Source organism: Oryzias melastigma, unplaced genomic scaffold (genome assembly GCF_002922805.2).
Source record: "Oryzias melastigma strain HK-1 unplaced genomic scaffold, ASM292280v2 sc00279, whole genome shotgun sequence".
In the NCBI taxonomy this organism is placed as follows: Eukaryota; Metazoa; Chordata; class Actinopteri; order Beloniformes; family Adrianichthyidae; genus Oryzias; species Oryzias melastigma.
In genome coordinates this window covers 45,162-70,482 of record NW_023416902.1, presented here as the reverse complement: position 1 = coordinate 70,482, position 25,321 = coordinate 45,162, and the positions used below count along the sequence as shown (strand labels likewise).

The window sequence follows — 25,321 nt, the reverse complement described above, 5'->3', positions numbered from 1 at the left end:
ATTCTGATCAATTGTCCCGCTAATGCAGGTTTACAAACGCACACACACACACACACTCACTGAGCACATACAGCACAGACTCCTGCAGGCAGATGAAAGCTGGGGCTGATGGAGGTGAAGAGTCTGAGTAGCAGCTGGTTCCTCATTTATCTAAAAAAAAAACCTTCCAGACTAAAACATCCCACCACTTGTTGCACTCTATACTATACTTGTTTTGACATTTCTGGATGCACCAAACGGCACCTTGTGAGCTGTAGTTCTTAGAGGATGTACAACAGTACCACACACACAACACCTACACAAGAACAGACACACAAAAACATACAAATAGAATTATTCACATGCAAATGGTGAAATTTGTCCATCCATCTCCTCTAACCACTGAACCCATTTCAGGGTCACCAGAGTCTGTCCGGCCTCTGTTTGGTGAAGGCAGGGTACACCCCAGACAGACCGCCACTCTACCACATCAAGGGCCAATTTAGAGACACCAGTTAACCCACAAAGCTTCTTGTTGGACTGTTGGCCTGAAGCAGAGAGCCTGGAGAAATCCACACATGTACACGGAGGACACCCAAACCCAGAAACTACCAGCTGGGAATTGAATTGTTAGGCAAGAGTGTTAACCACTGCACCACAGTCCAGCCCAAATTAAATCTGTCAATTTATTTAAATAAAAGCAAGACTTTCTAATGGCTTGAGGTTCCTAGATAAAGGACAGGGATACCTTCACAAGAAACAAAAGAACTGTTTCTGAAAAATGAAAAAAAGTTTACATTTTTTCATTTCCTTCAACTAATAACTTTAAATTGAATTTGGTGGTGACGTCTCTTTGTATAAAGGTTTTTCTCATTGTTTTTGTCTTTGTGTTTATACAGTCATATCTTTGATTTTTGCTTTAACCTTGTAAAATATTTGATCTAAAAATTACAACCCACCAGTAATAACGTTTGGTTCAGTGTGAATGTGGGGTGCTGGCACCATCTGCTGGGGAGACACAACTCCTCCAGCCCCTGCAGTTCCTGCTCCTGGAAAAACGGTATTGCTCAAACAAAAACGAATTGAGAAACTGCAGTCAGTCGACTCGTGTCCTCAGAATCCTGTACCGACGTAAATAACATTTCCTCTGGATTAATCAGCCTCCTCTCTACATGATCCTCTATGAATGAACATGTCATTCTGGTTTCTGAGTGGTGGAAACGTGACGTCTCTAATGTGAATGTTCTCTAAATGTTAATGAGGAACTCATATTTGAACATCCTACACTTTAAAAGGGGGCGGAGACCACAGAGAACTCTAAGTTTCCTGAAGAAAACCTGCTACCGACCAGGTTAGGTTCACAGACTCAGTTGCCATAGTGATTGATTCTGAATTCAGATTAACCTGCTTCCTTAAACGGGTTTGGTTTCACCCACTTTCACGGGTTTACGTTATCTCCATTTCTGAAACCAGAAACCCAGAGTTTTCTTGAACTCAGAGATTACAAACTCAGAGTTTCAACCAAACCTAATTCTTGAAATGGGCCCCTTGAGACTCAGTCTTTGGCTTTCTGACGACAAAAGAAGATTAATATAATGGATTAAATTTCTCTGTGTTTTTCCAGGCGCTCAAAGAGCTTACAATGTGTATATATTATTCATTCATACTTGGTGATGGTAAGCTACTGACATATCCACAGCTGTCCTGGGGCAGACTGACAGAGGCGTGGCTGACGGTACGCGCCTACGGCCCCTCTGACCATCAGCGGGACATTCACACACCAGTGGAACCACACTGGAGGGAGGGGGAACTTCCTTGCCCAAGGACACAACAACAGTGGATCGAACCACCTATCCTTCAATCATTGGCCAACCTGCTCTACCATCCGAGCCACTGTCGCCCCGATAAGACAAAACGTTTCCACTTAATGAAGAAAATGAACAGCTAGGGTCTTAAAGTAGGTCATTGAATCCTGCTGAAATTCAGATGTAAACTAAAAACTCCAGAACATTCCTGCAGGATCAACATGAGAATGTCTATGTGTTTGGGGGTCTGCAAAGAGTGACTTCAACCAATCAAAGCTCAGAGCAGTTGACGGACAGCAGCAGGTGGGAGCTCCTTTTAAAACCAGCCTGTCCTCTTCAGAAAGTCTCAAGGGGGGAGTCTTCTCTGAGGAGTTGCTTACTGATCTTGTAGATCCGCTGACACAGAACTCATCAGTTTTGCCTTGTTCCCTCTGGTTGCTCTGAGCAAATCATCTGGAGGTAAGAAGCTCTGAAATAGATTCTCTGTGTGACAGTATAGTGGGCTGATTCTGTGGCTGGCAGATAAAGGGAAACGTTTCAGTAATGTTTTGGTGGCATTCATGGCTACTTGCTCTTTATTTTCTAACGTGCATTTTGCCAGACTGGTTGTTATCCTGAAAGGATCCTGGATTTGTTCAGATTGAAACCTGCAGTCAAACTTCCTGAAGATCAGAAATTTTATCAGACTTTCTTATAACTTTTTTCTCTAACTCATCCACTTTAACAGACAGATGCTGAACCTTATGTGTTGCACAAACTTAACTTCTTGTCTTTCCACAAGTCCCATGAATAATTTTGTGTAATGTGCCTTTAAAAAAATGTGTTGTAGTGATCCTGCCTATGGCAGGAGTGAATTGTGGGAGTTGGTGTTGTTACACCATGAGTAAGAACGTTATTTCCAGCTATAACCTTTGCAACGTTCATGTTGGTGAGTTCTGTTCAGTGTCAAAATGATCTGTTAAGAGGATTGTGCAGAGGGCTTTGACTCTGCTGTTGTGTTATACATCCTTAGCTCCAACTGCTTTAGATTATGAGCTGTGTGTAGCACAAGTCAGCCCAGATTTCTGCCTGCTGGGAAGGTACAGGCAACAGATGCTCCTGCCTTGCCAGCCAGCACAGTTGAGTTCTGCTCCGTCTGGACCTATGCAACATGGCAGCCGTCACAGTATGCTATAAGAAAACCCAAAGAGCAGGGGATTAACATGTTTACATGAATGGTAGTTTATTTTTCCTCACAACACAAACAAACATATATACACACATACAGGTGTCTTATGCTGTGTTCTCGTGCTTTGCTCTGCGAGTTAAACATCTGCTCTTTGGTGAAGTAGATGTGCTGCATCCCCCAAACAAGAACTCATCTTCAAATGGTGATGAGTTGCTGACATAATCAGCTTTTGGATTCCAAAACCAACATAGAGAAGAAGCTGATCGTTCTCCTCCTGAACTTTAAGATATTTTCTTCTTGATATGGACACAATAATACAAAAGATCCTTTAATTCTATACTTGTTTTTATTTTTTGATTTATGCTTCTTGAAAATGATTTAGCTTCATCTCAGCATCATCCGGGTCTGCCCTGCATTGAATATACAGAGCCTTTTCAGAAAACTGGAACATCATGAAGAAGGGTCAGGGTTTTACAGCAAGAAGACCCTGGTTTGAATACCAACTGGGACCTTTTTGTGCGGCATTTTCATGTTCTCCCCTTAGATGTGTGGCTTTTCTCTGGACACTCCAGCCTGCTTGAGTTCTCAGGCTCAAAATTCACAAACTTTTCAGTTTCAGAACATCTGAAAAGAGTTGATTCAATCAACTCTGAGTTGTTGGAACCAGAATCAGGTGTGAGCGTCGCGATCATTAAAAGCCCTGATCAATGGAGCAGAGACAGCACGATTCACCATGGCAACAGGAACAAACACCTTTAGTGTTTCATACTTCACGGTGACAGACATTGATGTGTTCCTACAAGCATATGTGACTACGAGCACATTTTCATCAAGAAGACCAACACAGCTGCAGTGGTAAAACAGAGAGAAAATATCTGCAGAGTTAATGCATACGTCTACATTTGAATCGTTTAATTCAGGAGAATAACTAAATCATGTCTGGAAGGTCATTCTGTCACCTGTTGAGTAAGAAATGGTTTTTGATCTGTCAATAGTGTAACCAGTAATCTCTGTACTTGCATGAATGACCATTTTTCATAACCCCCCCACCAGTCCCCCACCCACCACCACACATACACACACATGGATATCTCTGCACGCGAAATAGAAACACTGTAGCTGCCTGGAATATGTTAAAATAAGTATCAATTAATTTGAATTCTCATGAATTAAATAATATTCACTGATAAGTTATTTTAGCATAATGAAACTTTTCCACAGCGGGGACTCAAACCCCGCCCTTTGCAATGAAAGGGGGCTTTGCTAACAACCGCACTAACATTTGATATGGACTCTGCAGCACCGTAGATGTTTAGACAGACATCTCCAGTGTTTAAGGTTTAAATCAGGGGTGTCAAACTCATTTTGGTTCAGGGGCCACATTCAACCCATTTGATATCAAGTGGGCCGGACCAGTAAACATAATAGCACAATAACCTTTGGTCAACTTGTTATCTGTAGCTTTGTTTTTGTCTTGTTTTCTTTCTTAGTTGGAAAAAAAATCTCAAACAACCCAGTGCTCTAATCACTTATTATTACACTTTCATTCACAGATTAAAATGCATTTAAAATGAAATTGATTTTACTAAGAGAAAAAAAATAATTAGTCAATGTTTTACAAACTGAATCTTTTACATCTGACATTAAATCAAATAAATATCCTGTCTAAAATATAAATGTGTTAACAATGAAAAATTAAACTAAATTAACCCCCTGGAACCGACAGACGCCCTCATGCGTCCTGCTGTGCAGCTGTGAGATCAACATAATAAAACGTCGTCTAAAATAAACGTTTACTTTTTTTTATGTCCCGTAACTGATTTTTTATTGAATTAAAGACAGAATATGGGCTTTATTTGTAGTTTTTGGAACAAAAGCAATCTTTCATTTTAATAAATAAGGTGGAAGATCAGACGGGTGCAATGCAGGTCAACTCACCTGTGGTGGGGCCGGAGCCAAACAGAGCTGTCCGGTATTAGAAACCCTAGACGGATGAAACTGGTATTAATTGTCCTTTGGGATAGGGTCCGAAATGAGTTTAATACAATTGCAACCACCGGCATTGTCATAAAATCACAGAAACTCTGCGTTTCTCTGCGAAAGTCCCACTTGCCACTGTTACAAGAGCCGAGCAACAGAGCGGACAGACACGCCCCCACCTGTGAGCAGATTCCAGCTGAAGTCCAGCTGGACCAAACTTCTCCCTAAAACCTTTTTATTATTCCTCACAAACACAACAAGGAAAGTTTATGAGGAAAAAAAACTAAAAGAAAAGAGAAAAAATAGAATTCCAGGAAAAATATCAAATGGACAGCAGTGTTCTTAGGAGAGAAATTCTTAGAGAGGGATTCTTATTTTTTAGCCAGGCAGACTAAAGTACTATTACTGTCTTATGACAACATATGAAAGGTCACATCATGGAAGCTGGGAGGTCTGTTTGTTAAACATTTTTTTGTTTTCACAGCAAAATGAATCCCGTTTTTCCAGACGAAATTTTCTGTTTTTGTCAGAGTGTGTAGACAGATCCCAGAGCAGAGCCAGACTGGATGTTCAATATGTGAAGATTTATTGGATTGACAAAAGAAACAAACTAAGGAGCAGACTGGCGGTGGAGGCAGGAGGCTTGACCAGGAACAGCTGCTACTGGAACTAGGAGGCCACATGGAAGGGAAAATAACCTGGCAGGTTGGAGGAGCCAGGGAGAGACTTTTAAAGGTAGAGGAGGGATTGGGTGCAGGTGTGCAGCATCACCAATTAGGGAAGGCCACACCTCCTGCCCCACGCCACCCTGTAGGAGCACAGTGGAGACAAAACATAAGTAAAAGAACACAACACCACAAAACCAAATAAAAGAAAACACCATACCATGACCGTTTTTGCATGATTTTATGTCTGATGTGTGGATAGAACTTGGAAAAATGACTAAGTATTGGCAGTGTCACTTGCTGATTAAAATGATACCAAATAAAGATGTTAAATTGAAAATACAGAGGTAAATTCTAAAGTAGAAAGACAGAGTTCTAGGCCCTAGGTTCCAAAGGGTTAAACTTACAAACATTTTGGTGTTAACCCTTTCTCTCCCAAAACTTGGCATGGATTGGCCTTCACCGTGATTATTTCTTGATCTCCAGAGTTTCCTTTGTTCTCCCTAGTGGTGGAATTGCACATTGCGGTCATTTCTTTAAAGAACCATAACTCGCCATAGGAATGAGCTAGAAACTTGCTTTCCTTTTTGAAAAATCTTTAATATTTTTTTCTCATAACTGGGCCGGATTAAAGTATCTGGAGGGCCAGATACGGCCCACGGGCCGTATGTTTGACATCCCTGGTTTAAACATTTCCGTTGTTAAGTGTTTAAAAAGAGGAAAATAAAACTCAGTATAATTAATAACGAGTCCCTGGAAAAACAGTATTGCTTAAATAAGCATGAATTGGGAAACTCCAGACAATCGACTCAAAATCCTCTCCCGACGTAAATAACATTTCCTCTGGATTAATCAGCCTCCTCTCTACATGATCCTCTATGAATGAACATGTCATTTTGGTTTCTGCGTGGTGAAAACGTGACGTCTCTAATGAGAATGTTCTCTAAATTTTAATGAGGAACTCATATTTGAACATCTTTCACTTTAAGAAGGGGCGGAGACTGCAGGAACTCAAATATGGGGTAAGATAACTGTCAAAAGGAAACGTATTCATAAATACCTATTTTGTATTCACAAAAAGAAATTCATATTCATAAATACCTATTTTGTATAAACAAAAAGAAATTCATATTCATAAATACAAAGTTGTGCAAAATTTTATATTTTGTGCCAAACTTACTTTAAAAAAATGAATACAACATTTATTTTTACGTTTAACATGTCTCTTGTGAATACGAATTTTCCTCGTTTTGAATACGACTTCTCTCTGTCTTGGATACGGATTTCTCCTGTTACCTAACTGTCAAAACTACGTCACGGGGTCACAGGCTTATGCATCGAGTGCCGGAACATCGAGCCGCCGAGCCAGCAAACGACGCATGCGCACTGCAGCTTAGCGCTCATTCTCTTTTTTATGTGCAAAAATGGCGGAAAAAGACGGCTCGGTCGTGGAGCGACAAAGCGAGGTAACGTAGTGTTTATTTGTTTTCCTATATATACGCGTTATTTTCAGAGACGACGCTCTTGAATACTTATATATGTTTAGGGACATCAATTTATTCATACACGTAGCTCAAAGTTTTTGTCTCTGAACGGGTTTTATGATGATTTTTTTTTTTTTTTTTTATGTGCAGTTAGCAGACATAGTCAGTACGGCACACAATTTAGTGTCTTTGCTAAGGAGCAGGTTAAGACAGGGAAATCCAGTTGAGCCTGCTGAGGGACAGGGAGCCCAGGGAGAGACATCCAGGCAGATTGAGCCCGTTGGCCATGGGCCTCGGGGCATTTCACCAGGACAGTCGATCCATCAAGAGATGGCTAGGTATGTTTTGCGAACAAATGTAATCTGTCGGTGTTCGAAATAACACCAAGTTAAACTTAGGTGAAGGACATTTTTACGAATTGGGCGATCACTATTTAATGTAAGTATGTTTTTGCAGATCTTTGCCTGGACTTTTCCGCAGAGAAGGAAAAGGCAAAAGACGGTTTGCACCATATGCAAACCGTCAAAAGAGTTTTTTTGTGACCTTCTTCCTTCTTGATAAGCAGCGTTTTAAAACGCTGAAAGGAGATGAGGAACTTGCCCTCACGCTGGCTGGTCTGGGAAAACGCTCTCTGACGGTGTCTGAAAGCACCACACATTCTGAGGTGAGCATCTTTTTTTGTCTGCATCTTGATCATCAACAGTGCCATTATATGTTGTTGAAACACTAGCAGACGGGCACAGAACGAACCAACCATAAAAACTCTTACTTTAAACACATATAAATAAAATAAAAGAAGATTGTAATAGAATTATTATGAAAATCCTAAAAGCAAATCTAGTAAAGCTGTTCATGTTGGGTTTAACTTTTTTTTAAGAAATTTGCATTTGTTGAATAAAATACATTATAAATCAAATCAATGTTTTAAATGTAAATTCTACTTTTTTTTTTAAATAATCACTAACGTTTATTTTAATTTTAATGTCATTCCAGTTTGTGTTGTCTAAAGTCATATTTTTATATGTCAGTCGGTTAAGAATAGAGGACTAGATAGTTTAAGATCCATTCTGCACATTCAGATGAAAATGTTATACAGTTGCACAGAAAAGAACAGGGGTCTCCACCAAAACTAAAAAAAATAGTTTTTTGATGGATGAATGACATTCAGTATTTTAAATGTCACTTCTTTTGCTTTTTGTGAGACAGAGTATGATAAATCTAATTTCCTTATTTTTCTTGCTGCTCTGACATCATATTTATGCATTGCATATGTACTTTTTGATAGGAAGAGTACGAAATAATATTACTTTTTTTCCCCCAGAAAAGTTAGTGTGAAAGTTTTTTTTTATCACCCAACTGAAATCCTTACCCATTTCTGTGATTAGCTGTTGTATCATTATTCGTTGAACTGCTTTTTTCTCTGGAATTGTAATGGATTCAATACTGTTAGTTTTTTTAATAAGCAAACAAGGTTAAAATGTTGAACAGAATATGTCATAGTTTAGATAGTTGCCATGTTTGTCCATTAAATGAGAGAATGCCCAAAAACAAAAAAGCGCAATCCAGAAGTTGTTTTTTGTTAGATTAAATGAGTTCAGCCATCTCAGTTTAAGAACTCCATTCATGACTGAAAAGTCTATGGCTTTTAAACCTCCATCCTTGATCTATTCTGCTATATTGACACGTTTGTCTTTTTGTGAGGATGATTGTTGTTGACCAAGAGTTGTGTTTATATTGTGTGTGTTTGAGAAAAATGTGTGATTTGTGAAATATGCATTTAACAAGTTTTGCTTTATTTTAATAAACTGTCTTCATTTGAAATCTCCAAGTTGACAGAGCTGCTTATAAAGGCATATCCGAAGCTTGGAAGTATTTGTGGAGGCTGGTTGCTCCACAAGTCTACAGGTAAATAGTTGCTCTCATATATCGCTTTTCTTTTGTGCCTTTTTAACACTCATCATGTTAGCACCAATAATTATATAACCGAATATCCCTTCTGGTTAATTGTTGTTTTTAGGTGGGGGTGGACAACGAAAACTAGTTGTCATCCCTCCTGACTCGGATGGGTACAATGGGCAGCAGCTCAAGGGAGTGAGTGGTAGTGGGAAATGTACTCTGTACATTGCTCCTTTACAAGAGCAAATTGACACCACTCCATTACCACCAGAGGCAAAAGAATTTGAAAGCATGCCCAAAGCTCTGTGTACCACGTGTGGAAAGATGATTCCACTTCAGGTCCTTCCCCTCCACATAAAGAACTGCAAGGAGGAAAATCTGTGTTCTTCCTCAGAGGTTATATACTTGGTGTTTTTCCATTTGTTTTACATTTTGTCTGTTAATGTGAAAATTAAAGGACATTGGGGTTTTGTTTTTACTCTAGGAAAGTAGAAATCAGGATCACATATTTCCAAGCTGCCATGAGGATGTGACAGAGACGGTAAGATTTCTGTGTTATTTCAACATAAATTAGCCATGCCAATTTGCAATAACAAACTGGATTCTTTTTCTTTTTTAAGACTGCTCAGTGTCCAGTTTGCAGTGGTTCCTTCAACATTGACATCATTGAGAGTCATGCATCTGAATGTGGTCTAAGGTATCACAACAAATAAAACCACATAAATTCACAGAATTTTAAAGAAAGCTGTCCTAAACTTTGTAGATGCTAATTATTTTTAAATGTAAACAACTTTTCAGAACAAGTCATGCAGCCAGTGAAACCAGTTCAAAGAACTCGGACCTTTCTTTCAAATGGTAAGAACTGTCTTTATCACTAGAATAATCTGCTGTCTATCGTTTTTATATTGTTGTGATTGGGGATGTAACAATTCTTCGTAAATCAGTAAAAAAAAAAATTTTTAACTCAACATATTTATCAGTGCAAAGAAATTTGACAATCTGTTTTGTCTCGGCCTGTGCCTAAATATAGAAAAATGCAGAGTACATATTTCTTCATGCAGGCTCGCTATAAGGTTGCAAGTGCGCCTGTATGTGTGCGTAGTGGACTGGCGGCGTGCAGCCCATCTACTCCTGTCCTCCTAGGAAATTCCTGCAGCTTCTTCTGATTTAAAAGCTTCACACAAGTCAGACCCTCCAGGATTTCACATTGTAACAATTGCAACTATTTACGCAAATTCAAGAAAAGCTGAGATTTGCGCTAAGTGCGAGCATGGGTGAATGCGTGCACCGAGCGGGTGCAGAGCAGTCCATCACACATGGTGCACAACATGAACCGAGTATGAAAAGATTTGTGATCCTTTCAGTATTATGTATCCACCTTATTCCTGGGGCCGCTGATGTAAAAGGGGTTATGGGTGCTACTTCTGGTGTAGCGACCGGAAGTTACACGGGGCTATTGGTTTCCACTGAAATTACAGGAACTAGCTAATAGATGTATTAAAACTCTTATTTAATGCAATAAATAAAAGTTCTTCATTCATTTGTGTGCATTTCTTTTTACAGTATGGAGGAAATCCTCAGCTGGATAGGTGATCAAGTCAAGGAAGACGACACATTCTCCATCTGTGTGTCCAGAAGTGACCTTTTTGACAGAGGAATGCAACAGTGGCAGCGCCAAAAAAAATCCTCTCCAAAAAACAAACTCAAAGTGTCTTTCTTTGGGGAAACGGGTTTAGACACAAGGGTTCTCACCAAAGAATTTCTTACAGGTACAGATTCTTGTTGCTGTTTTTTAAATTTGTTGCTCATTTGTTAAACAGATGTTAAGGATAATTTCATTTTTCAGAAATGGTTGCCGAGATTGAAAAAAGGCTTTTCATGGGTGGCATGGACAAAAATGGAAAAATCCTCGCTACTGCATCAACCATCTGGACCAAAACTACTTCAGGTATATTTATTTCTGTCATACATTGTTGAATACAATGAAGAATAATTCAGCTGCAAATGAATGAATGAATGAAATGGTTTATTTCAAGCAATCAGGTAATAATACATTACATATCACTTAATAAATCACAAGTTGATCACTTGAAATAATCCCACCCCAACTCGACCATACCATTTTCTCTACATGAATTATCAATATCCGGTTCAGGACTTCATATCAAATATTAATAGATTCAAAGCATCATTAAGATTTTTGGTGTAATCAAGTTTCAAAAATTGTATTCATCAAGGAAATGATTGTAGTACTCAAAAAAAATTGGTTGGAAAGAAAAGAATCAAAAGTTTCAGCAGAAATCAATGCTACATCACAGCTTATTTTAGGAACAAGTTTAAGGCCACGTAACGGTTTTTTGTTGTTTTGACTGAGAGACTGTGAATCAAATCAATATCTTTGTCATTTTCTCATCTTCAGGAGTGCTGGAGAAATTCTAGCAGCTAGTGTTTCACAAGGAGGACCTCTTCCCAACTTCATGAGAGATTGGTGCTACAGATACCTGTGCTCTGGGGACCCAGACACCATTCAGGTGTCGATCAGTGATGTCTGTTATGGAATGAGGAGGACAACCCAAAACAGAGCAAACACAGGTCACAATTAAAGTGTTTATTAGGAAGGTAGAATTATTGAGTGGGCCGCCAGATGCACAGGTGAGCCTGAAAGTCAGATAAAGAGTTATTTGGAGATCCTGGTTCCACGCTTGGGGTGATGGTGATCTCTTACTTAGAACTCCAGAAGCAGACGTGAGAGAAGAGCCTTTGAAGCGTCTGAGTGCAGGGCGGATGGTGTCAGGAATGATGGAAGATTCCTCCACTGCTGCGGTGTACAGGAGGAGAATCCACCGGAGGGTGAAGACCAGTGTTGGGGCAGCTTTACTCCGTGTTGAGATGAGGGAACTGGAAACGTCACGCCTCTTCAGGATGGAAACGGAGGAGGAAAAACCAGGGCAGAAAAACTCCAGACAGGGGACAGGCTTAAACTCGTTACCAGGCCAGAAAAGGGTCAAAAACATGAAAAGACTAGAAGTGCAAGGATTGTTACTAGCTGGAACATGACTGATTCAACGAACTGGCAGGGTGGATGTGAAGCTGAGGACCTTAAATAGTGTGAACACCAGCTGGAGCACAATGGCAGCTTAATCAGCACAGGTGAGTGAGATTAGGGTGGAGGAAGGAAGGGAGGGGTGAAGGAGCAGAGCAGAACCATGACAATGTCACAGATCCGGAGTTGTCGCAGCTCATTATGGAGGTAAGATAGTACTCATTTTTGTGAAACATAAATTAAAAACTTAACAAAAATTTTAATCTGAACTTTTTTTTTTAAATATTTGATTAAGCCAAACTAAAAAAATATAGCATTTCTGAATCTGAATGGACAAATTATGGAATTAAATACTTCAACGCATTTTTATGTGGTAGGTAAATGGATCCACGGATGAAAATATTAAAGACAAGACTGATGACATCATTAGTTGTGGATACGTTGGGACGGTCTCTGTGGACAAAAAGGACCTCATAATCAGGTGATTTTCATTTTAAATTCCTCTGAGAAATTTTTATGTATTATACTATTTATAAGTTTTTACTTCTGTTCCAGAGCTATTGTGCTGCACTCAACCATGAGAGTCCTTCCCATGCTTGATCAGCTGAGAAAAGGCCTGCATCTTTTCAACCTGGTGCAACTGATGGAAAGAAATCCAGAACTTTGTCAGCCCATGTTCGTTCCTGGGAATGTTGATCGTGTAATTTATGTCTTCTCTTTTTAACTTTGTCTCTTTTTTTCAAAACTAGTGTTTTAGATATTAATGTCTGTTTTTTATTATTTACCTCAGGTTGATGCAGCCTCTGTGCTGGAAAAGTGCCAACCGGACTTCTGTGACAAAAACTCTGTGAAGTTTGCTAGAGAAGTGCATGTCATGAACTTCTTCCAGGATTTTTTACAAGAAATTGAAGATTGTGGTATGCTTACGTCACTTTTTAGTAATATTTTTAATTTTTCTTCGATGTTACTGAAACTCTATTTGTATTTCAGAAATGGATGGCCAGTCTGATGATGATTCACAGCAGCTGTCACTTGCCAAAGTGATGCAGTGGATGACGGGACAGGGACACAAGCCTGTTCTACCCAGCGAGAAGAAAGACTTTGTCATCTTTGTAAAATTTCTTCACGGCTGTGGTGAAGATCACACCACATGTTATCCCACTGTAAGTGCCTGTAGTCGAACAATAACATTTCCAGTTGCTCACTTAACCACTTACAAGGAATTCAAGAACATAATGGAAACCGCAATATGCCACGGACAAGGCTTTTATAGGATTTAAAGTAGTTCCAATGTTTAACCTAAGATCTTCTTTTGTTCTTTCTTAAAATACATTTTACATGCTTTTGGAAGGTATTTACATATTTTAGTAATGTAATCCTTTACTTTAATAAAATGGGTGCAGTGATCTTTAAGGAAGCCATTTTGATAATTTTCTTGCGAAAACGAGATGATCATTAGCAAAGAATGAAGCGTCCCCCTCTCCCTTTCACACACAAAGATGCAGAGACTCCTCAAAAGTTGTTTTTTATTCTAATTTTATTATTTTATTAGTGGGTCTATGCTCTTTAAATGTGTTCACTCCGTTCCATGCACCAGCCCTTGTCCCTTTAATTCCCTCAAACCTTTGAGCAAACAGGCTGATTGACAGAATTTGATGAGAATCTGTTCATGGTGTGTTCACTGAACTCCAGACATTACCCAAACAGCCACTCAGCCCATCTCAGTAGGCTATTATGCATTTTTTTTTTTTTTACAATCCACAGCAAAACAAAACAGTTTTTCAGTAAAAATGTCCACCCTGTTAAATCAATAATGATATATGGATCAGTACTGGTGTTTGACATTTTCTATGTTAAACTGCTTTACTTTGCAGCTGATGTCTGGAGCTCCGTGAGTGCACCATGCAGAAACACCTTGGGTTCTCAATCAACCTGTTTGTTCAGGCTTTTTTTTTAAAAAACAGAGGGGGTTGTTGTTTGAGATGGAATAAGGATGTTTAAAGAGCTTAGATCTACTAACTAATAAAAATAGACTAAAAACAACTTTTCAAAAGTGTTTTCTTCTTCTGTTTTTGTTAAACACAAACTAAAAAGACTTAAACAGGTGAAGTCTCAGTGTCTCCATTAGGGAAAGGTAGAGGGGGACGCTTCATTCTTTTTTCTAGATTATCTTCATAATGAGAAAACTATTTTTAAAAAAAAAAGTTTGACAGCCCTTTTTTGGCTTCCGTAGATGTTTCCAATATATATTTGTTTAGCATTTTAGGCATTTTCAAATGGTAGCACCACAGTACATTACATTTTTGTTAGAGTAGTTCTAAGCCCGCTTATCTAATGAATGTTCAACAACTGTATAATTACCTTGAATGTTTGTTCCTTCTTGGGCAAAATAAATGTTTACAGACATGTTTGTCCCTTCATTTTTTTGTTTCAATTCAGAAAACAATGCACTATTCAGATGTAAGTCGGTTATAAATTTAGTTAAACGTTGAAATGCAAAAACTGTTTTTTCTAGTTAATTTTATTCCAAAGTCTTAATAGATTAAGAGTGACATAGACATTAAAAGGTGACAACTTCTTATAAGTGAACTCTTTATTTGACTAAAAGCATTTTGGGAAATGTGAGGTTTGTGTGACAGCTTAGGAAGTCCCTAAATGGTGTGACTTGTTCCAGCAACACTTTGAACAAGCTGAATCATAGTTAGAAATAAGTCTCTCCCGAATGATTGAGATGGTGCCAGAGGGTTGATAACGGACTTGATGGCTTCCATTGCAGCTGGATCCAGAGGACACTCAGTTTCTGGAACTTGAACACCAACAGGTTCTTCTCTGACACAGTCAAATGTCTCCCAGTCAGTTCCAAACAGCTTCAGGTTCTGTCAATTTTAAAATAATAGTATTTCAACACTAACAGATACATTATGACACTAAGAGATAAGTGTGAATGACATTAAAGCTAGGCTGCATTACTTAGAATTTTGAAAATTATACCTGTGGGTCTTCTTCAGTGTCTGCAGCAGGTCTTTGCATGTGTCCCAAAACCCAGAGCTGATTGGGTGAGAGGCCCCCCTCACTCTTCAGAGGGTGATTGTCCCATCCCTCGGTAAAGGTATGAAGTGCATTTGCCAGTCGAGGAAGAAAGATATAATGTACACAAAACAAATGCAGGATATCTGAGAGATCCAGGAGCCCGTCTTCCTCTAGGCCGTGAAGGACTTCATAGTAAAGCTGCGTTACACTTGTCCAAACGTCACGCCATAGACGCTCAATCCTAGTGCAAAAAAAAAAGATATGATTAGATGGCATAATTTAAGAAAAGCTACAAGACAAATAGAATTGTTTCACTCATTTCAGATGGTAGTTAAATAGCCAAATGATGTCATATGATCACTTTTGTATAAAAAAAAATTATATTGAGTGCAAAAGGGAAGACCTTTGATTGTGAACGCTCTTTCCAGCAATAAAGCTGCCTCTTCCAGTCCCTTTCACACTAAACATGGCTTCAGCTATTCCCACGTTTTCAACACCCTCATCGCCTCTGACCCTGAAATTACAAAAGAAAATAAGAGACCAAAACAATTGAAATTTAAGAAAAAGAGAAGTATTTCACAAGATACCTGGATGGCCATCCATGGTTTTCCACAGCCTTCAGGAAAAATGTGAGAGCAGTCTGTGATCTATTGTTTGTTGCAGGCTCCAGGTACATGATCTGCTCACAAAAAAACAAAAAGAAAATTAATATATTAGAAATTATAATGCACCACAAGCTGTCTTTCTGGCAAGGATGTACTTACCTTTCTTGAAAACCCATCGATTCCCCCAAAAATGACAATATTGTACCTAAAGAGAATACATTATTAGGGTTAAAGACCAAGGTTTAAATAATGGACTTTATTCTGAAAATGATTTTTTTACCTGATCAACTTATGATTGGTGTCAATGTGTACTAAGGACAGTGGATGTCGCACACTGTATGTCCTTCTGACAATGCATCCAAGGTGCATCAATCTGTCCAAAACTCCTGCGGCATCCACTCTGTGCATTGAATTTTTGATGCGTTCCCATTGAATTTTGTGACCCTCTGCTTGCAAACAACCTTTAACCATCCTGTACCCTGCATTTGGTAGTCTGTTTTTTATCAACAAAACTGCATTGTCTAGTACTGAGTCAGTCAAGTTGCTGTAGCAAGACCTTGATGACAACCCATGATCACGCATGCGGCGGAAGACTGTGGATTCACTTACTCCCAGCAAGTTTGCAATACATGACACAGGCAAGGACAGCTCTATCATTTGGGTTAGCATGTCTTCAGAAACTTGCAGTTTTGGTCGTCCACATCCACTCCTTTCCTCTGTAACAAAAACTTTAGGCATGTCTTGAGAGAGAGCTTCATTAATTTTTCTTTGAAGGCTTAATAGGCACTCCACAATATCCAAGGGTATCGGAAAAATGGTCTGAGCAGATGTCAGTATAAACACCTCCTGATTCACAACATACTGAAAATAGTCCAAATCTAAATTAGGCTGACCAACAGCATGACTGATTCTTGATTGAAGGGATCTCATTATTTCAGTGAGCAGTGATTCCTGTTAAAACAAAATGTAAACAGTTAAATATACACATATGTATTTCTATAATCATTTTTAATCTTACATTTTCATTACTATTTTCAAGAAAAGTCCACTTTTATATATGTTCAGGACCCATAGCTAACATGTTAATACAGAATACATGAGTAAATTCATCTTGATACAATAACAATACAAGTAAACTAAAACATCACTATGGTCAAAATACACAACTTTATTTTTCTGATTAAAAAAAAATACTACTGTGAGCGTCATTTTATATACACTGTATATCTTTTTTTTTATCAGAAACCTAGGCATTTTATGAACACTAGAGGGCGCAGATCAGTTGTGTCATGTTTATGTAGAAGATGCTTTGTTGTTAAAAAATAATAAGATGTTTTGTTGTTCATGACTTTGTTGATAAAGACGGACAGAGGAGCAACACGGTAATGTTTGAAGGCGTCGTGTCCGAATTGCCTTTAAAATCAAGGGGACTGTATTATAGTTAGTTATGGATGAGGGTGAGAATTCCAACATAGCCCGACAATTGAAGCTCTATCTGATAACAAGAGTGGCGGTGTAGGTATCCATATGTGCTCGACCTGCAGGATCGTTTCGTGAAAATAAAAATAAATAAAAATAAAGATTGGTTCGGGAGCAAACGACTTGATGACGTGTAAGATTGCAATTGGTTAGATCACCATCATGTGACAGGATATGACACACGAGTACGCATATAATCACAAAATGGGGCGCAATGCTTGCAATGAAACGCAAAAACCTTGACAATAAAATAATCTGATCGAGGGGAATCATTACAGGGTAGCAATCGTATTTTGATTGAGAGAAACCAGGCTGGGAAGACTGGAGTTTGTGCTAAAGTCGGCGCTAGCGAGTAGCATGCTAGCTTGGTCGCACATTAAAAAAGTGGCTATTAGCTCGTGATTTTTTTTTTCACAATACCTCCTGCCAGTTTGCAAACTCAAGGGAAAAGTACAGCTAAAATTAGCCGCGCTCACTTTCTGCTCAGTGACATAAACACTGAAGAGAGCAGCCATTACGGTAATGAGCTGTCAATGCGAGATTAATAAATAATAGCCTGGACAAATCTCAACATTAAGTTGTTTGTCTATGTGGCGTTACCGTAGTGTAATGTCATCACTAGTCAGAGGCCCCCGAATCAATCTTGCAGCCCCATAGACCGTTTATATCAATGTGCAGGTCGAGCGGATATGGTATTGGTACCCACAGCGGAGCTCACCCCCAACAGCAAGAATTGTTTCGTTTTCAGCACGCACCTAAATTGACTAAAGACCAATAGTCTACCATAACAAAATACAAATAAAGAAATACTAAAATATAAAATGCCAAGGTTGAAACTCTTTAGCCGTACCTGGTTGTTCTCCATTGCGAAGGTGTCTGTTTTCTTCAATCCCTGACGTTTTCCCAGCTCAAATTCAGAATTAGGGATGGAGTCCTCAGTGCGCATGCGTCGTTTGCCGGCGGCGGCTCGATGTTCCGGCACTCGATGCATAAGCCTGTGACCCCGTGACGTAGTTTTGACAGTTAGGTAACAGGAGAAATCTGTATCCAAGACAGAGAGAAGTCGTATTCAAAACGAGGAAAATTTGTATTCACAAGAGACATGTTAAACGTAAAAATAAATGTTGTATTCATTTTTTTAAAGTAAGTTTGGCACAAAATATAAAATTTTGCACAACTTTGTATTTATGAATACGAATTTCTTTTTGTGAATACAAACTTTGTATTTATGAATACGAATTTCTTTTTGTGAATACAAAATATGTATTTATGAATATGAATTTCTTTTTGTGAATACAAAATATGATTTATGAATACGTTTCCTTTTGACAGTTATCTTACCCCATACTCAAAAGCCCAATTCGAATTCTCCCTTCCCCTTAGCCCTCCCCCTTCGTTTATCCCTCCGTGATTGCTCCAAACGGAGGGTGATGAAAAAATAGTGTCTAATATTTCGGATGTGACTTTCGTCTGATGATGTCATCAACATCACCAGTCCACTAGCGCGAAGCTTCCAGCGCTTGAATAAACATAACCGCAGTTTTATAACTTTAAGAAGGTCACACTACAAAATAAAGTCATTACTTACATTTAAATGTAAACTTCTGTGGTTTAGAGCGCACCAAAGGGAAGAAAAGAGCTTCTTAGCGCGACGCGGTTTATTCTCACGATGGTGGACTTTGGACCCCTCTGTTTGGAGTGTGAAACTTAAAGAATAATAATTCTGGACACGACTTTTACTTCAACTGACACTCCAAATCAAGGGGGAGGGCTAAGAGAGAGGGAGAAGGGGAGTATTCGGATTGGGCCTTAGTTTCCTGAAGGAAACCTGCTCCACACCAGGTTATGTTCACGGAGTCAGTTGCCATAGTGATTGATGGGTCAAGCAAATCCTGCTTCGTGTAACGGGTTTGGTTTGACCCACTTTCACGGGTTTAAGTTATCTCTGTTTCTGAAACCTGCTTCTTGAAACGGGCCACAGGTGTCAGTTCACCTTTGCACTAATAGTATGTGTGACAGAATGAAAGGCTTTACATGTGTGGGTTTATATGCAGAAGTGTGTGTGTGAACTGCAGTTGTATTGTGTACATTTTGACTAGTTTATATGTGAAGACAAATTTAGCTAAAAGGTATGTTTGCAATGACTGAATGTGTGTAGACAGACCCTGCCCATTGCAGCTTTTTACACCTGGTTGTTCTATGATGTTACTCCCTCTGTTACCATCTTCTACTTTCTCTAAACTTCCCTCTCTCAGAAGAGGGCTCAGTCTCTCCGGAGCAGACTGAGCTGTATGTTGTTAGCTCTGCTGAGGTAAACAGGTGCTTTTTAGACTTATGTTCTTTTCATTTCACTTGACCAACTTTTTCTCTCAGAGTCTTCATCTGACCAACCGGACCTGTTTCAGAGTTCAGAGGTTGTGTTGACTTTGTGTTTTCATCTTGCAGGAGATCTTCACTCTTCCATGAGCCCAGTTGAGTGGTTATGCAATTGTTGTCTAAAATCCTTTGAGAGTATGGGAGGAAGATTGTGCCGGGAGGAGGTGAGGGAGGAGAAGAAAAGGAGCCCTCCCAGAGACAGTCTGACATCAGCAGAGAAAATCAAAAGGTTTATTGTCAAACAGTTTGGATACAACGTTCTGAGCCTGACCCGTCGTGGCCTGAAGGTACAGCAATGCCCCCACAGGAGGCAGTAGAAGGAGTTGTTGGTAATTCATAAGATCTGAGCTTCTTCCATCTTCTCACCTCCTTTGCCATGCAGGAGGTGCCGGATGAGCTGTGGGAGCTGCTGGAGCTGGAGAAGCTAAATCTGTCTTTGAATAACCTAAAGACTGTTCCTCCTCAGCTTTCTCTGCTCTCCAACCTGGTGGTTCTGAACCTTTGGGGCAACCAGGTAAGGTCTGGAGTAGTTTCCCCATAACAGAGATAGATGGTTCTGTGTTAGTTAAATCGTCAACCCAGATCTTTCCACTGAATCTGAACTACAGAAAACAACTAATCTTGATGAAGCCAGGCACCTTTATCCCCACATTAGCAAAGTATCTCTTCTTTTTGTCTCATCTTAACCTGACACCCAATCTGCTGGGCCCTGGGCTGGTTTGTCATGCTGTTGTTCAGGAGTCTTCTTTGTGCCACATTTGTGCCACCAAACAGCCAATCACAGACAAGAGGTTCATGCTGATTGGTCTAGATTCTATCCAATCAAATCACTATAATTATCTAACACACTACCAAGGATCAGAGTCTGAACTGGCTCTTTTACCCTCAATGTTGTCGCTATGGCTGAGAAAAAACTTTCTATTCATTTTAAAAATAAATCAAATTTTCTTTCAGCATTTTTCAAATTTAATTTAGTCAGAATTGTGAATCTATGGCTGAGGATCTCCTAAAATCTGCTGACATTACACTAAACAAAACTGCAAAATATTGGTAAAAAGATGTTCTTGATGTTCTTTGAGATCTGTTTGTTGTTAAAAAATATTTATGACTCACCAAAGAAGGACTCGTGTATAAGCAGAAGAAATTACATTTTTTTGAATTTCAGTTTCTCCTTTGAATATATTTGCTTCAGCAAAATGGTAAATGGCGTATACTTGTATAGCTCTTTCTACCCTCCATCGAGGGCCCAAAGCGCTTCACAGTCACAGACCCATTCACCCATTCACACACTGGTGGGGGCTCCGCTGCCGAACACTGGCACCAACCTCCCACCAGAGGCAATTTGGGGTTCAGTGTCTTGCCCAAGGATACTTCTTGGACACGGGCAAGGCGGGAGTTGAACCCGCTCACTTCTGATCAGGAGTCGACCGCCCTACCGCTGCACCACGGCCTCATTATCCTGAATGACAGATTGTCTTATTATTAAGAACTCATGACTGCCTTTTGTTTAAAGCAAAAGACAAAATTATTTATATAAAAGGGTTTTTTTATTCATATTTAATGTTTTATTCGTGGAAAAGTTATACCTCAGATACAAATCATGATTGTAACACAATGTAATGTCTGGCTGGATTAAGTTGAGACAGGGTTTTTTCTGGTGCAGACATTTTAATCATGCAGGTTCCTACACTAACATATATGAATGCTCAACCCTGTTGTATTTTGTGGTTTTGCTGATCCTTCTGAGTTCTACTCAAAAAGAATCGGGCCAGAATGGTTGAAGACTGCAGAATCCTGCTTGAAACAGAACTGATGGAAACTATGGATGTCCCGATCCAATCACATGATCGGAAATCTGCCCCGATCACTTCATTTGGGTCTCGATCGGAATCGGCCGTTACACCCCGATATTTTGTTTTCCTACTGCATAAAATGTGTTATACACTCAACAAAAATATAAACGCAACACTTTTGTTTCTGCTCCCATTTTTCCTGAGATGGACTTAAAGATCTAAAATTCATTCCAGATACACAATATTACCATTTCTCTCAAACATTGTTCACAAATCTGTCTAAATGTGTGATAGTGAGCACTTCTGCTTTGCAGAGATAATCCATCCCACCTCACAGGTGTGCCACATCAAAGTGCTGATCTGACATCATGATTAGTGCACAGGTGTGCCTTAGACTGCCCACAATAAAAGGACACCCTGAAATGTGCAGGTTTTTTGCTATATTGGGGGTCTGGGGACCCAGAACCAGTCAGTATCTGGTGTGACCACCATTTGCCTCATGCAGTGCAACACATCTTCTTCACATAGAGTTTATCAGATTGCCAATTGTGGCCTGTGGAATGTTGGTCCACTCCTCTTCAATGGCTGTGTGAAGTTGCTGGATATTAGTAGGAACTAGTACACACTGTCGTATACGCCGGTCAAACACATCCCAAACATGCTCAATGGGTGACATGTCCGGTGAGTATGCTGGCCATGCAAGAACTGGGACATTTTCAGCTTCCAAGAATTGTGTCCAGATCCTTGCAACATGGGGCCGTGCACTATCTTGCTGAAACACGAGGTGATGATCATGGATGTATGGCACAACAATGGGCCTCAGGATCTCATCACCGTATCTCTGTGCATTCAAAATGCCATCAATAAAATGTACCAGTAATCTTCGTCCATGACAGATGCCTACCCATACCATAACCCCACCACCACCATGTGCCACTCCATCCACAACATTGACATGAGCAAAGCGCTCACCCACACAACGCCACACAGAGTCTGCCATCTGCCCTGAACAATGTAAACCCAGATTCATCCGTAAGGAGAACACGTCTCCAACAAAAGTGTTGCATTTATTTTTGTTGACTGTATATTAAGGTTGCAACTTTTTTAAAATTCTTCTGCATTGTCTATGGCCAATGACAACCATTTAAGATTGGTCACGCGCCCATAGATGTGCACGTCATGATGTTTTACTGTCGTAAAATGCATGGAATACGGCACTAACAGTTGGAGTGGATAGCAAGTGCAAATAGGATGTCGGCTTTATGGATGTTTTTCACTATAGATGAAAACAATACCGCAATTGCAAACTGCAACACGTGCAAGCTTGGAATTTCGAGGGGGGTAAGAAAAAGGCTGCTTTAATACGACAAATCTTATCAGACATCTAAAAAACAAACACCTGCAACATTACACAGAGTTCGCTAAGTCATTACAGCCACCCAGAAGAACACAGGCCACTCTGCTTCAGACTCTACAGAAAAAAGAGAAACTGCTGCACGATGGTGAGAAAGCTCAAGCCATAATCTCCAAGATTTCCCAGATGATTGAGATAAGTGACCAGCCATTCGCCTTCGTATAAAACCCGGGGCTCATCATGTTACTGGACTTCTTGGAGCCCCGTTTTGAGATGCCTGAATCAAAGAGGCTGTGGAAAAGATGCTCATGGACTGGAGTATTAACAAACGAGTCCATGTCATTTTGCGGGACAATGCTGCAAACATGAAAAGAGCCATGGCTGAGATGGGAGTACGGAGTGCGGGTTGTGTCGCGCACTTATGCCAACTTTGCGTGCACAAAGGTTTACTTTTCATTTGAAACTTTGAAAGTCTTGTTTTAACTGAACATTTTGTTTGCAATTTAAGACATTTTGAACTCAAAACTGTGACTTTTGTTCTCATCGTGGTGGCAAAATATCTTCGAGTTCTTACATTTTTCTGTTTTGTTAAAATGTTCTTTGGTTAACATTTTCACCAGAGGCTTTTGTGTGGAGTTTCAAAGTCAACTGTTTATTTGTGTATATTTATACATATACCATGGGTTTGTTTATTTTTGTATATGTTAGTAAGAATCTATATCAAATGGTTATTTTGGCATTGAAGGCTGCAGCCCCCTGGTTTGTCTGTTGAATAATTGGAAGTACACAAACATGCTTTTTATACAAAGTGTAGATAGAGATCTATACTGTATATTAACTCGGATGGATATAGCAATGGAATATCTCCCACAAATCCATGTCAGACTTTAACATCTTTCATGGATTTAACATCAAATGAAGTTATAATTAAAATTTCAACAATAATTCAAACTCAAGTTTTAGTGGGAAATCTTAATTTGAATCATTCTGATCCAGATTGCAGCACACCAATCATCCCTGTTATTATCCTCAGGACTAAGCAATAAACTCCAAGCTGGCTTCATAACAGTGAATAAATGTAAGAAGAGCCAAAATAGTCAGTCTTTTGGACGGCTCTTTCAAATGAACTCATCCACAGAGCTCCACATACTGAGCCCATAATATCATCTCTACTAGGAGCCTGTCTGAAAGGAAAGAATTTGTCTGCCACTTTCAGCCTTTCAGCTATGAGCGGCACATCTCACTCACAGGCTCCCGAAAACATTGCAGACTTTATGGGCTATATGTACAACCTACTTCCGCATTCAGCATGTGACCGCTCAGTCGTTTCTGGTCAGAGTCGCGGGCTATTGTTTGTGGAAATAGCGGAGTATTTGGACCTAACAAGAGTCATTGCGCATTGTTTGTTTTTCTAGTAAAGTAGCCTACCCCAACAAAAAAATGTAAAAAAGATTTTAAATTGTTTTTGTCGTCCTACATAGCAAACTTCGAAGGTAACTTGCTAAAGCTAATGTTTTAAGCGCATGTTTACATGCAACCAGCTCTAAAACTGATGGACATTCATGTTGGCGACACGTTATAGGTGCAGTCAAGATGCAGATCGCTGCATTGATTCAGGTATTTTATGTGAGTCCAAAGCTAAACGTCCTGTTAGCTGTCATGGAGCTAGAGCGCGAAGCAGTGATGCAGCTGGGGCCGTGATCGGGAACCATTTAAAGCATAAATGCCAACCAGAACCGTAATCCTAACCTTAACCTTTCCTCTGGGTTCGTGCAGCCAAGAAAAAAAGTTCAGAACTGACTGCAGTATTTAAAAAATTACTTGTGAATACCGTTATCACTTTTCATTTGGACTAATGCTAGCTAGCATGAAAGACACGTCTGATTATCGCTGTCTTCATCTTTATAAGCCGTTAGTTGTGTTTCAGTTACTCCACACCCGAGTGTTTCTAAACTTGTGTAAATGTAATTTTCAGTGTCAGGTAGAATCAGTCTGAGACGTGATTCCTTTCCTACGTCTCAACAGAGGCGAGGTTACCGTTAGCGCACGCCGCTATTGCTCCATGAAGAAGGCAGAAGCTCCTCATCATCAGCTGAGATTACAATCAGTCGTCTGAAAGTCACTTTAAAGTTCTGTTGAACTGGTTTTATTTATTTGTTTATTTAACTTGTCCTGTCCAACAGCTGACCCAATAGATGCGGGATGAGAGCTTCTTGTGTTGGGCAGATTTTACTGTCACAACAGGGATTTACCTGTTTCATGCTAAACTTTACTCATATTGATTTTGGACCGGACAGAAAGGAAGAGGGGGGAGGGGGGGTAGAGAAAAAGAGAAAGAAGAAGATGGCAGCAGAGGGAAACAACATCATAAAACTCCGCCTCAGATACAATCAGCTGTTTTATACACATCACACTCCACCACCTGGTGACAACTCTGATGAAGACGGAAGCTCTCTGTCGAAAACATGTCAGGTATGAAACAATCATGTGTCTGATAACAAAATAATTAAATCAGTTAATAATAATACAGACACTATGAATTTTATCGCATTAATAAAACATCCAGGTCTAAATATCAAACTAGAATGGGCGGGGCCTGTCTACACACACACTCTATAGTTACACACACTTGTTGGCCAAAATAGTCTCTACATTTAAACTAAA

General features: G+C 39.6%; 3 protein-coding genes across 8 annotated transcripts in view; 2 read left to right on the top strand and 1 right to left on the bottom strand.

The window, feature by feature from the left end:
• Window positions 1–2,141: 2,141 nt before the first annotated feature.
• The window catches only part of LOC112141321 (leucine-rich repeat-containing protein 30), a gene marked incomplete at its 3' end in the record, with an annotated part of 64,882 nt that continues 41,702 nt past the window's right edge, over window positions 2,142–25,321 (top strand). The window contains 3 exon segments of the mRNA XM_024264429.2: window positions 2,142–2,243; window positions 19,580–19,797; window positions 19,893–20,024. Coding sequence (XP_024120197.1) covers window positions 19,597–19,797; window positions 19,893–20,024 — 333 coding nt within the window.
• Window positions 6,264–14,426, top strand: LOC112141317. 2 transcript variants are annotated; one of them, XR_004947394.1, is made up of 16 exons: window positions 6,264–7,063; window positions 7,232–7,419; window positions 7,538–7,745; window positions 8,911–8,986; window positions 9,099–9,373; window positions 9,462–9,518; window positions 9,598–9,674; window positions 9,776–9,832; window positions 10,541–10,746; window positions 10,824–10,925; window positions 11,397–11,523; window positions 12,192–12,227; window positions 12,398–12,501; window positions 12,576–12,720; window positions 12,811–12,937; window positions 13,011–14,426. XR_004947394.1 is itself a non-coding variant. In XM_036210883.1 (11 exons), the coding sequence occupies exons 1-11, from the start codon at window positions 7,022–7,024 to the stop codon at window positions 11,414–11,416; spliced, it is 1,308 nt and encodes a 435-aa protein (XP_036066776.1). In that variant the 5' UTR covers window positions 6,264–7,021; the 3' UTR covers window positions 11,417–11,973. The 2 variants fall into 2 exon arrangements, 1 of the variants encoding a protein (XP_036066776.1); XM_036210883.1 differs by lacking the exons at window positions 12,192–12,227; window positions 12,398–12,501; window positions 12,576–12,720; window positions 12,811–12,937; window positions 13,011–14,426 and having other exon boundaries at window positions 11,397–11,973.
• LOC112141320 (uncharacterized zgc:174680) lies at window positions 14,553–18,170 on the bottom strand. Of its 5 annotated transcripts, XR_004947398.1 has the most exons (6): window positions 17,985–18,170; window positions 15,936–16,606; window positions 15,638–15,860; window positions 15,454–15,564; window positions 15,012–15,291; window positions 14,585–14,896 (listed from the first exon to the last, which is right to left on the bottom strand). XR_004947398.1 is itself a non-coding variant. In XM_036210885.1 (5 exons), the coding sequence occupies exons 2-5, from the start codon at window positions 15,724–15,726 to the stop codon at window positions 14,672–14,674; spliced, it is 705 nt and encodes a 234-aa protein (XP_036066778.1). In that variant the 5' UTR covers window positions 15,727–16,606; window positions 17,985–18,170; the 3' UTR covers window positions 14,553–14,671. The 5 variants fall into 5 exon arrangements, 1 of the variants encoding a protein (XP_036066778.1); XM_036210885.1 differs by having other exon boundaries at window positions 14,553–14,896; window positions 15,638–16,606; XR_004947397.1 differs by having other exon boundaries at window positions 15,012–15,564.